The sequence below is a fragment of the Erythrolamprus reginae genome, chromosome Z, assembly GCF_031021105.1.
Source record: "Erythrolamprus reginae isolate rEryReg1 chromosome Z, rEryReg1.hap1, whole genome shotgun sequence".
Taxonomy (NCBI): domain Eukaryota; kingdom Metazoa; phylum Chordata; class Lepidosauria; order Squamata; family Dipsadidae; genus Erythrolamprus; species Erythrolamprus reginae.
Genome location: NC_091963.1, coordinates 2,006,883 through 2,020,062, shown reverse-complemented (window position 1 = coordinate 2,020,062; position 13,180 = coordinate 2,006,883). Strand labels below are relative to the sequence as shown.

The 13,180-nt window shown below is 45.0% G+C and overlaps 1 protein-coding gene across 4 annotated transcripts in view; it reads right to left on the bottom strand.

Annotated features, from left to right (window-relative positions):
* Positions 1-13,180, bottom strand: part of KIF9 (kinesin family member 9) — a 58,698-nt gene that overhangs the window by 27,347 nt on the left and 18,171 nt on the right. For 3 of the 4 annotated variants that reach the window (XM_070729237.1, XM_070729238.1, XM_070729239.1), the window contains exons 10-13: positions 9,618-9,695; positions 8,493-8,561; positions 5,627-5,731; positions 4,068-4,123 (exon numbers count right to left, since the gene is read on the bottom strand). In XM_070729237.1, the coding sequence (XP_070585338.1) occupies positions 4,068-4,123; positions 5,627-5,731; positions 8,493-8,561; positions 9,618-9,695 (308 nt within the window). Of the gene's footprint in view, positions 1-4,067; positions 4,124-5,626; positions 5,732-8,492; positions 8,586-9,617; positions 9,696-13,180 lie in introns of those variants that run through there. The other variant, XR_011556923.1, reaches the window with a different exon arrangement.

Here is a 13,180-nt window from a genome sequence, read left to right as displayed (position 1 = left end):
CACAGAGAAGGCTCTTCCCCTGGGGCCCGCCAACCGACATTGTTTAGTTGACGGGACCCAGAGAAGGCCCACTCTGTGGGACCTAATCGGTCGCTGCGATTCGTGCGGCAGGAGGCGGTCTCGGAGATATTCTGGTCCGATGCCATGAAGGGCTTTAAAGGTCATAACCAACACTTTGAATTGTGACCGGAAATTGATCGGCAGCCAATGCAGACTGCGGAGTGATGGTGAAACATGGGCATACCTAGGTAAACCCATGATTGCTCTCGCAGCTGCATTCTGCACGATCTGAAGTTTCCGAACACTCTTCAAAGGTAGCCCCATGTAGAGAGCATTACAGTAGTCGAACCTCGAGGTGATGAGGGCATGAGTGACTGTGAGCAATGAGTCCCGGTCCAGATAGGACCGCAACTGGTGCACCAGGCGAACCTGGGCAAACGCCCCCCTCGCCACAGCTGAAAGGTGTTGTTCTAATGTGAGCTGTGGATCGAGGAGGACGCCCAAGTTGCGGACCCTCTCTGAGGGGGTCAATAATTCCCCCCCCCCAGGGTAATGGACGGACAGATGGAATTGTCCTTGGGAGGCAAAACCCACAGCCACTCCGTCTTATCCGGGTTGAGCTTGAGTCTGTTGACACCCATCCAGGCCCCAACAGCCTCCAGGCACCGGCACATCACTTCCACCGCTTCATTGACTGGGCATGGGGTGGAGATGTAAAGCTGGGTATCATCCGCATATTGATGATACCTCACCCCATGTCCTTGGATGATCTCGCCCAGCGGTTTCATGTAGATGTTAAATAGCAGGGGGGAGAGGACCGACCCCTGAGGCACCCCACAAGGGAGAGACCTAGGAGTCGACCTCTGGCCCCCCACTAACACCGACTGCGACCGGCCAGAGAGGTAGGAGGAGAACCACTGAAGAACAGTGCCTCCCACCCCCAACCCCTCCAGCTGGCGCAGAAGGATACCATGGTCGATGGTATCGAAAGCCGCTGAGAGGTCAAGGAGCACCAGGACAGAGGATAAACCCCTGTCCCGGGCCCGCCAGAGATCATCCAGATGTAATTGATGTGGGTGATTTCTGTCCCCGACCAATGAGGATAAAGCAGTTTTTGGAAGCTTATGAAAAGAGAGCTGCAAATGAAATAGATGTAGTTGTTGATGATAAGGGGCAAACTAATAATGAAAATAATGTTCTTCGGGTAATGTGCACGAATGCTCGAAGCTTGAGCAACAAGCTCTGTGAGTTAATGGCCATAATATCTAGAGATAATTTGGATCTGGTTGCCATAACTGAGACATGGTTTAAGGATTCTAATGAATGGGAAATATCTATACCAGGATATACACTGTATAGGAAGAATAGAATAGAGAGAAGGGGAGGTGGAGTAGCCATTTATGTTAAAGAAAGTCTAAAAACAACACTAATTCAAAATACATGTAAAGATCTGGAGATTCTCTGGATTTGCATGCAAAATAAAGAAGGTTCTGTCATTAGAATTGGGGTGATCTATAGGCCTCCAGGGCAATCTAAGGAATATGACAAAAAGATGGTGGATGAAATTACCCAAATGGCAGTGAAGGGAGATATTGTGGTTATGGGTGATTTCAACATGCCTGATGTTGACTGGAATATCCCCAGTGCCCTTACATGCAAAAGTAAGAATATAGTAGAGGCCTTTACAGGAGCAGCTCTGGCACAGCTGGTTAAGACACCAACTAGAGGGGAGAATATTCTAGATTTAGTTTTTACGAATGGGAATTGGGTTTCAGATGTCAAGGTGGGAGAAAATTTAGGATGCAGTGACCATCTATGTTTGTGGTTTGATGTAAAAACTAATTGTGAGCAATCCTATAATGCAACCAAAGTATTGGATTTCAGAAAAACAAAATTTAATGCAATGGGGGAATATTTAGATAATGAATTAAAGGGGAGGGATAAAATGGCAGGAGCGAGCACCCAGTGGACTGTATTAAAAAAGGCCATCTTAAAAGCCACTGGACTATATATAAGACAAATAACTAAAGGTAAAAGGAAGAAGAAACCGCTATGGTTTAGCAATGATGTAAGTCAATGAAAAAAGGCTGCCTATAGGAGGTATAAAGAGTCTGGAAGTATAGCTGATAGAGAGGTGTATAAAATGAGACAGAAGAAGGCGAAACAGATAATATATGCTGCTAAAGCCTCAAAAGAGGAAGAAATTGCCAAATCTGTAAAGTATGCCGCCCCTCTCCGAAGTTCTCTCTCTTGCTATCTCTCTTTCCCTCTCTCCCCCCCCTCTCTTTCTCACTTTCTCTCTATCTTGCTATGTCTGTTGCTCTCTCTCTCTCTCTCTCGTTCTCTCTTTCTCTGTATCATCCCAAATCACCTTCGCCGGCCTCCACTGTAAAAGAACGCCCGCCCCGCCTCTCCTGTAACCCCTTTGTGACAGTCGGGACGAAAGCACTCTCAGCGAAGGGACTGTGAGAGGGGCGGGGCGTGCATTCTCGAAGTGGCTAACAGCTGGATCGGGAGGACAAGAATCCGCAGCCACCAATGATGGTGCAGCCACCGCTGCAGGAGGAGCCGCGCCCCAAGGCGGGAAGCAGAGGAGGAGAAAGGGGGCGGATCAGGCGGGCGGGCGGGGGGCAGCGGCGAGAAGCCAGGGGTGCGAGGGGGCTGGAGGGGCTGGAGGGGCGGGGTGGGGGGTGGCCGTGGCTCCTTGCGCAGCCTTGGAAAAGGGTGCGTGGGGGAGTGTTTTGGGGTACATTGGGTGTAGTCCATGATGGATCGTCATTAATTTTCTGGTTTTCCTGTCCAAGTTGTCCAGCTCTGCTTGAGTCCAGTTCTCTATGCCAGCTGTGTATCTAATGACAGGTATGGCCCAAGTATTTTTAGCCTTGATAGTTTTGCCACCATTCAGTTTACTCTTCAAAATTTTTCTGGTCCTCTGGATGTACTCTTTGCTGATCACAGTTTTCATATGACCATGGTTGATATTATCCAGTTGCAAGATGCCCAAGTATCTGTAGGCTTCTGGCTGGTGGCACTTGCTGGTTTGACCATTTGGCATTTCAATGCCCTCACTTTCAGTGATTTCCCCCTTTTTCAGTGCCACTGTGGCACATTTATCCACATGTATCCAGGCCAAACTGCTGATGTCATTGCTGAAGATTCACACAGTGTTGGTTAGTGACTGTATCTCAGTTTCTGATTTTCAATACAACTTCAGGTTTTGTTTTGTTTTGTTTATTTATTTATTTATTTGATTGATTGATTGATTGATTGATTGATTTTTTTATGCCGCCCTTCTCCTTAGACTCAGAGCGGCTTAGAACATGTTAGCAATAGCACTTTTTAACAGAGCTAGGCTATGGCCCCCCCAATCCAGGTCCTCATTTTACCCACCTCGGAAGGATGGAAGGCTGAGTCAACCTTGAGCCGGTGATGAGATTTGAACCGCTGACCTTCCGATCTACAAGTCAACTTCATTGGCCTGCAGTACAACACTCTACCTGCTGCGCCACCCTGGCTCATTTACAGCAAGTGTGAAATTTTTGGTTAATTCTTAGCAGTTTGGTAGCCTAGGTTTGTTTTCTGTAGGATGAGTGACAGCGGGATTATAGTGATGATGAATATCAATGGAGACAAAGAGTCCCCCTGGGAGATGCCCCTTCTGATGTTGATCAGTCCATAGCTTTCATTCCCAACAGAAAGCTCAGTCTTCCAATATTTCATCGCCTTTTCTATGAATTTCCTGATGTTTTCATTGACTCCAATGACTTCCATTATTATTATTACGATTACTATTACTATTATTATTATTATTATTATTATTATTATTATTACTTCCATTATTATTATTACTATTATGCTTTTCAGCTAAGCAAACTCATGGTCAAGTGGCTGAAAATAGTTGTAAATATAAAGCACCCATGTGATATTTTGTGTGTCTGTGTATGTGTGCGTGTGTACGCATGAAAGTATGAAACTGGGTTGTAAGTATCTTTCGGAGATCCATCATAAAACTGAACAGTTGTTAAGAGTCGTTAATTGAGGACTACCTGCAATCCCGAAGCCCTTACCTTAAGATGATTTTGAACTGGTTAAAGATCTCTTGGATTTGACGGATGCTCGTGATCTGTCAGAAAAAGGGAGAAGGCTGTCACTAGGAGCTCATGGTTAACCCTTAGCATTTGTGACAGGAGTGACCCACAAAATGTGTAGCGTATTCGTACAAAACTGATTTTTTTTTCTTTGTAAAGTCACAGACTCCCAAAGTGAAAAGAAGCGAATTCTTTCCCTCCAGGTGTATCCTTTAGTTCTGTCCTCCTCAATCCTATGGAGATCCGCTTTACGGATTCAACTGCCCGCCACTTTAGATCCAATAGGAGCTATAAACAAAGTATCCCATCAACATGACTCCTACCCTGAGTTGTCCAGAAAGGATACTATGGATTTAAATACAGGAATGTCATCCTACAAAACCCATCTCTCCCTGCAGTGTTTCTCACCGTTAGGAATTTTAAGGGGTGTGGACTTCAACTCCCAGGATTCCCCAGTCAGCATGTGAGTGGAAGACTTCCTGTATTTCATAGAAATCTTCCTGGACTGGCACTTTGCAACTGGGACAGACAGCATAGCTGGCTGGAGGATTCTGGGAGTTGGAGTCCTCCCCTCTTAAAGCATTCAGGCTGGGGGATTCTGAGAGTCAGTCTATCCCCCTTAAAACATGTTGCCTGGTGGATTCTGGGAGTGGGACCACTCCTCTTAAAAATGCCAGGGTTGAGAATCAACCTTCTCAGATATTATTATTATTATTATTATTATTATTATTATTATTATTATTATTATTATAATAACTGGATGCAGCACCCTAAGTGTGGTCTTACTAAGGCTTTATATAACAGTATTGGCATCTCACTTGATCTTTTTTTAAAAAACTAACCCTTCCTTGGTGCAGAGCTGAAGGGATTGGATACTGTAGCCTAGAGGATAATTCTCTGCCTTACAAGGCAAAGGTTGCAGGTTCAAGTCCCAGTGGGTATGGCTAGCTGATGAGGCCAAAATAAGGCCGAAATAGATCTATCCTAGTCTCCCTCAATTTTCATATTGAGCAAAAATACATGTGACATATATAATTTGCCAGGCTGAATATAGAAAGTCTTATGACCACAAATAAGCCCAAAATTCCTGTCGCTAACTGAGACATTGACTAAGATTAAGCCGCCCAGAGTCTTTTGGAAGTGGGCGGCATACAAATCTAAATGAACGAATGAATAAATAAATAAATAAGTGAATTTTGGCCCATTTGCTGACCTTTTTTGCCACCGTTATTAAGTGAATCACTGAAGGTCATTAAGTGAGACACATAGGGGTTAAGTGAATCTGGTTTCCCCGTTGACTTTTCTGGCCCAAAAGTCACTGAACCTGAGATGCTGCAACTGTCATAAATATCAGTCAGCTGCCAAGCGTCTGAATTTTGATTACGAGAATTTGGGGGGAATGTCAAAATGGTAATTAAGTGTGAAAACGGTCGTAAGCCCCATTTTTCGGCACTGCAATAACTTCGGACAGTATTTATATCTCCAAACCCTGTGAAGGACTTAAATGACCCCTCCGTATCTGCCAGCGAGTGACTCACGTCTAACTCATCGATGCTTCCTTCCAGAAACCGGCGGACTTGAGAGTTGATTTCTGTGATCTGGATTTCGTTCAGAGGCTCGTAGGTCACCGGAGCGCGATTGAGCTACAGGTGGAAAATCAAAGAATCCGTCAAGGACGTCCAGGGCTGGGCTGCTGCCCGGACAGGGGGGTGGGGGGGACGCAAAAATGGAGCTCCACCCCATAACACCCAATTTGCACTGAAAGATGTTGAAATAAAATGCAGGGCGTCCTGCATAAGCCACGCCCGCAGCGTGGTAGTAAAAGTTTCGGTAGCCCTTCACTGAGGACGACCCAGGTGACTCTGTTTAATTGGCTTAGAACACAGAATCATAGGGTGGGTGGGGGGGTGGGGAAGTCATCTAGTCCAACCCCCCTCATCAGGCATGACAACCTTAGAAAACCATAGAATGACGCGGCTGGAAGGGATTTGGAGGTCATCTAATCCAACCCCCTCCTCGAACAGGAAATCCTATACAGTGGTACCTCTACTTACGAACTTAATTTGTTCCGTGACCAGGTTCTTAAATAGAAAAGTTGTAAGAAGCAGCAATTTTCCCCATAGGAATCAATGTAAAAGCGAATAATGAGTGTGATTGGGGAAACCACAGGGAGGGTGGAGGCCCTGTTTCCTCCCAGGAGATTCCTAGAGAGGCCCCATGAAGGCTTCTCTCTGCCTTTTCCGGTTACAGTTTCGGAGGCTCGGGTTTGTAAGTGGAAAATGGTTCTTGAGAAGAGGCAAGAAAATCATGAACACCCGGCTCTTATCTGGAAAAGTTCGTAAGTAGAGGCCTTCTTAGGTAGAGATACCATTGTACTTATGCTGAATAAATGGTGATCCAGTCTCTTCTTCAAAGCCTCCAGTTTCCCCATTGAAACCTATCTAGTCTGGCCCAGGTGCAAACTGCCACATTGGGAATATTAAGGTCAGGTAGAAAAAAATCAAGAAAGATCCACCTGTGAAGCGTTTGGTTGGCTCCTTTTAAAATAAATTTTATTGAAGTTTTGAAACATTAAAAAAAATATACATATCTGGTGGTCCTTGACTTATGACTATAAGTGAGCCCAGAGCTTCTGTCACTAAGCGAAACTACATTCATCAAGTGAAACCTGCCCCATGAAAGGTCGTGAACTTGGATTTCCCTGTAGAGTTTGCTTGAGGGGAAGGTCGCAAAAAGGGGGGGGGTGTCACTCTAGGACTCTGTGACCGTCATAAACGTGAGTCAGCTGTCCAGCCATCCGGATTTTGACTACTGGTGGCCATGGAGATACTACAATGGTCATTGTGTGCAAAACTGGTCATAAGTCCCTTTTCCCCCTAGTGTCGTCATAACTTTGAATGGTCACTAAATGAACTGCTGTAGTGAAGGATGGCTTACATATTGCAGGAATCTTCCCCTCTGGCAGTATGGGGCAAGGACAGACTAGATAAGGTCCAAAGTCCGAAGGCATTCAAGGGAGGTCAGATCTTGTCTTCTTGTTCCTACGTAAGGATGCCAGACTAATTGCCCACTTGACTCCTCCCTCATTGGCTCAGCCAGTCTCCCTCCGACAGTGACAGTTGGATTGGGCCACGTCACACACCCACAAAGGGGCAGCTTCTTTGACTCAGCAAGGTTGAGAGCCTTTCCTCCTTCCGAGGTGGGTCAAATGGGGACCCAGATTGTTGGGGCCAATATATGCTGATTCTGTAAACTGCTTAGAGAGGGCTGTCGAAGCACTATGAAGCGGTATATAAGTCTAAATGTTATTACTATTGCTATCTATTTATCATCTCTCATCTATTTCTATGTCTCTGTCTCTCTGTCTGTCTGTCTATCTAACTATCTCTATCTATCTATCTATCTATCTATCTATCTATCGATCTAACTAACTAACTAACTAACTAACTAACTATCTCTATCTATCTATCTATCTATCTAACTAACTATCTCTATCTATCTATCTATCTATCTATCTAACTAACTATCTCTATCTATCTATCTATCAATCTATCTATCTATCTATCTATCTAACTAACTATCTATTGATCTAACTAACTAACTAACTAACTAACTATCTCTATCTATCTATCTATCTAACTAACTATCTCTATCTATCTATCTATCTATCTATCTATCTATCTATCGATCGATCTAACTAACTAACTAACTAACTAACTAACTATCTCTATCTATCTATCTATCTATCTAACTAACTATCTCTATCTATCTATCTATCTATCTATCTATCTAACTAACTATCTCTATCTATCTATCTATCAATCTATCTATCTATCTATCTATCTATCTAACTAACTATCTATTGATCTAACTAACTAACTAACTAACTAACTATCTCTATCTATCTATCTATCTAACTAACTATCTCTATCTATCTATCTATCTATCTATCTATCTATCTATCGATCGATCGATCTAACTAACTAACTAACTAACTAACTAACTAACTAACTAACTAACTAACTAACTATCTCTATCTATCTATCTATCTATCTATCTATCTATCTATCTATCTATCTATCTATCTATCTATCTATCTATCTATCTATTATATCTATCTATCTATCACATAATAAATAAACAGGATAATAGCCAGGGTGGCACAGTGGTTGGAGTGCAACACTGCAGGCTACTTCATCTCACTGCTAACTGTAGTTCAGCAGTTCAAATCTCACCACCGGCTCAAGGTCGACTCAGCCTTCCATCCTTCTGAAGTGGGTCAAATGAGGTCCCAGATTGTTGGGGTCTTACTCTCTGTAAACTGCTTAGAGAGGGCTGCAAAAGCACTATGGAGCGTTACATACGTCTCAGTGCTACTGCTATTCCTAGGTGGTTGATTCTTACCAAACTGTTGTGCATGGCCAACTCTTCCTTCAGGTACACCACCTCTTTTTCCAAGTTCTTCACCATCCTCTAAGCAGAGAAGAATGGCACGGACTAAGCGGTAGGAAAGTCAAAGTCAAGGGCGGCCCAAACGTGTTAACAGTCCCCAGGAAGCCACAAGGTGTCCATTAGAGCCCTTCGTCCTCTAACCAAGATAATGATGCCCTGGTCATCACTGCCACTGATGACATTGCCTAGGTTGGTCCTCAAAGGTCTCCGAGAGAACAACAGGCTCCGAAGGCGCCAAGGACCCCATAGTCGTCATGTTCCTCCTCCCACTCGTCTTCCTAAAAAACCCACTCCCTTCCAGCACTGATGATGTTCCCTAGTTGGGTTATGAAATGTCTCCAAGAAAAGCACCAACAAGTGCAGGCTACTTCTGTTAACTGCTAGCTGTAGTTCAGCGGTTCAAATCTCACCACTGGCTCAAGCCTTCCCTCCCTCCGAGGTGGGTAAAATGAGGACCCAGATTGTTAGGGGAAATATATATATATCAGCATATTTGCCCCCAACAATCAGGGTCCTCATTTGACCCACCTTGGCAGGAGGGATGGCTGAGTCTCAACCTTGAGCATATATATATATATATATATATATGCTCAAGGTTGAGACTCAGCCATCCCTCCTGCCAAGGTGGGTCAAATGAGGACCCTGATTGTTGGGGGCAAATATGCTGATTGTGTAAACCGCTTAGAGAGGGCTAGAAAGCACTAGGAAGCTGTATCTAAGACTCAATGCTATTCTTCCTCCTCCACAAACCATACTCCCTTCTAGCATTGAAGACGTTCCCTAGTAGGGTAATTAAACGTCTGCAAGGCAAAAACCAAGCTCAAGGAATATTAAGGGCCCCACAATTGCTTCTACCCTCCTCCTCCTTCTCTCCACACACCCCACTCCCTCCTAGCGCTGAAGATGTTACCTAGTTTGGTCATGAACTGTCTGCAAGAAAGCTACCCAGGATCCCACCACCCTCCTCTTCCTCCTCCCACTACCTTCTAGCATGGATGAACCCCACCCCTTACACTTGATATTTCCTTACACCCGGTCACTCCTTCGAGACAGCAGGAAGGCCTCAAGGGGACGTACCTCCGAGTCGATCTTTTCGTTGACAATCGCCATGGTAGTCACCCACTTCATTCGGGTGGCAAAGCGAAGTGTGGACAGCTGGGGGAAAGAAAAACAGGAGCATCACCCCCTTTACCCCTCATTTGGGGGTTCCCCACAGTTTGACCGCCTTCTGCCACACGAATCCCAGCGACCAATTAGGTCCCACAGAGTGGGCCTTCTCCGGGTCCTGTCAACTAAACAATGTTGTTTGGTGGGACCCAGGGGAAGAGCCTTTTCTGGGGTGGCCCCGGCCCTCTGGAACCCACTCCCCCAGAGATTAGAATAGCCCCCACCCTTCTTGCCTTTCGTAAGCTTCTTAAAACCCACCTCTGCCATCAGGCATGGGGGAACTGAGATACTCTCTCCCCCTAGGCTTCTACAATTTATGTATGGTATGTTTGTATGTATGATTGGTTTTAAAATAAGGGTTTTTAGCTGCTTTAGTATTGGATTGTCGCATGTTGTTTTTACCACTGTTGTTAGCCGCCCCGAGTCTACGGAGAGGGGAGGCATACAAATCCAATAAATAAATAAATAAATAAAAATAAAATAAAGATAATCTCTATAAAAAAAGCCTGCTGGCAGGTGGTCCTCGACTTACAACCACAACTGAGCACAACATCTCTGCCGCTAAAGGGAACCGTGGTCAGCTTGCTTGTCTCATTTTGCAGGCTTTCTTGCCAATAGTTGTTAAGTGAATCACTACAGTTGTTAAGTCTGTAACCTGGTTGTTAAGTGAGTCTGGCTTCCCCACTGACTTTGCTTGTCAGAAAATCACAAAAGGGACCGACCGTGTGACCCTGGGAAACTGCAACCGTCGTAAATACGAGTCAGTTGCCCAGACGTCTGATTTTGGATCACATGACCACGAGGAATGCTGCAAGTGTGAAAAAAGCCCACTTTTTCATGGTTGTTGTAGAATAGAATAGTGAATAATGAATTGGATTTATATGCCGCCCCACTCCGCAGACTCGGGGCGGCTCACAACAATGGCAAAAACAGTACATAGTGACAAATCTAATATTTACCAATCTAATTACAGTTTTAGGTTAAAAAATTCATAAAAACAACCCCAATATATATAAAAAAACAAGCACACAATCAATCATACACCAAAACAACATGGGCAAGGGGGAGATGTTTCAATTCCCCCATGCCTGACGGCAGAGGTGGGTTTTAAGGAATTTCCGAAAGGCAAGGAGGGTGGGGGCAATCCTAATCTCTGGGGGGAGCTGGTTCCAGAGGGTCGGAGCCACCACAGAGAAGGCTCTTCCCCTGGGTCCCGCCAGACGATATTGTTTAGTCCCGGAGAAGGCCAACTCTGTGGGACCTAACCGGTCGCTGGGATTCGTGCGGCAGAATAATGGAGTGGGGTGAAAGAGAAGAGGGGACAGGAGAGGGGGGGCAGGATAAGCCTGCCCTCAAGGACGAACCCTGAGAACAGCATGCAAAACGACGCCAGAGAAGCGCCATCCTTCAAAGCTGTTCCCAAAACATCAGAAAGAAACGCTATTGGAGCACCCGAGGGACGGGTCAGCGGGGTGGGAGGGAGGCCAGGGGAAGGGGGAAACGGCAACCTTTGTGCAGGAATAGTCAGAACCGGCTTCAGCTAAGAACCTTTCATTCCCAGAAATGGAGTTGTGGGTCCCCCCCCCCCATAAATATCTAAGTTGGGGCAGATCTGACATTACCTATCTCTCCATTCAACTTTTCTTTTTTAAAAAAAATTGTTTATAACAGAGTTGGAAGGGACCTTGGAGGTCTTCTAGTCCAAACCTCTGCTTAGGCAGGAAGAAAAATGGTTATCCAGCCTTTTCTTTAAAACCTACAATTTTGGAACAACCACAACTTCTGGTGGCAAGCTGTTCCACTGGTTAATTTTCTTCATTGTCAGCAATTTTCTCCTTAGTTCTAAGTTGCTTCTCTCCTTGTTTAGTTTCCACCCATTGCTTCTTGTTCTACCCTCAGGGGCTTTGGAGTTGAGTCCTTCTTCTTTGTGGCAACCCCTGAGATATTGGAAGGCTGCTATCATGTCATTAAACTAGACCTACCCACTTCCTGCAACCATTCTTTGTATGTTTTAGCCTCCAGTCCCTTCTCTGCACTCTTTCTAGAATCTCAACATCCCTTTTTCATCGTTGCAACCAAACAATTCATCTTATCCATCTATCTCACCCCTCCATTCATCCTTCTTGCCCTCACCCACTCACCCATCCCTCCATCCCTTCCCCCCTCGATCAATCCCTCCATCCTTCTTCCATCCCTCCCTCCACCCATCCTTCTTCCATCCCTACTTCTCTCCATTCCTCCACCCACCCAAACTATTTCAGTTGTGGTCTTTGGCCTGCCATAAGTTTATGCTATTTTAAAATGTGTTCTTAGCTGGGGGAATTTTGGGAGACATCATTGCATGAAGGATGTCTACATGTAGTCATAACAAAGTTCCTTCTAGAGGGTCAAGGCCATCGCATGTCCTTGCACTTCTGCACTTGCATGGAAAGAGATGGGAGTTGCGGCCAAGATGACCGATGAAGATTAGTTAACGTGATGGGCTTGGGGATGTGTGGGGACACGGTCTTGAACTTTCAACTGGGCACCAACATGGCTCTGCTAATAAATTGGAACTTTGAGGGATACTTTGCCTCGGACCCTGATTTAGTTTTGGGTGCTGTTGGGAACCCTGACCCCACCTTTCTCCCACCCTGGGTGGGAGCCAGAGCAGGGCAGTGGTTAGAGTGCGGCTCTGCAGGCTCCTTCAGCTGACTGCTAGCTGTAGTTCAGCAGTTCAAATCTCACCACCAGCTCAAGGTTGACTCAGCCTTCCCTCCTTCCGAGGTGGGTCAAATGAGGACCCAGATTGTTGGAGGTAAGAGGCTGATTCTCTGCAAACCGCTTAGAGAGGGCTGGGAAAGCACTAGGAAGTGGTATATAAGTTTAAAGGCTATCACTATTGCTATATATATATATCTCTCCCTATCTCTCTCTCTCTCTCTGTATATATATATATATATATATATATATATATATATATATATATATATATGTATGTATGTATGTATATGTATATGTACATGTACATATACACACATACACATATACACACACACACACACACACAAAACTAAAGGGATCAGATCTGGTGGCCTAGAGGTTAATTCTACAAGGCAGAGGCCCCATGATCAAATCTCATTAAGGGTATGGCTAGCTGACGAGGCCACAACAAGGCCGAAATAGTGCTATCCTAGTCTCCCTTCATTTTAAAAATTCAGCAAAAACATGTGATACATACACGCACACACACGCACACACATATATATATAGAGAGAGAAAGAGACAGGGAGGTGCAGTGGTTAGAGTGCAGCACTGCAGGCTACTGCAGCTAACTCCTATCTGTAGTTCAGCAGTTCAAATCTCACCACCAGCTCAAGGTTGACTTCTGAGGTGGGTCAAATGAGGACCCAGATTGTTGGAGGTAAGAGGCTGATTCTCTGCAAACCGCTTAGAGGGCTGGGAAAGCACTATGAAAGGGTATATAAGGCTAA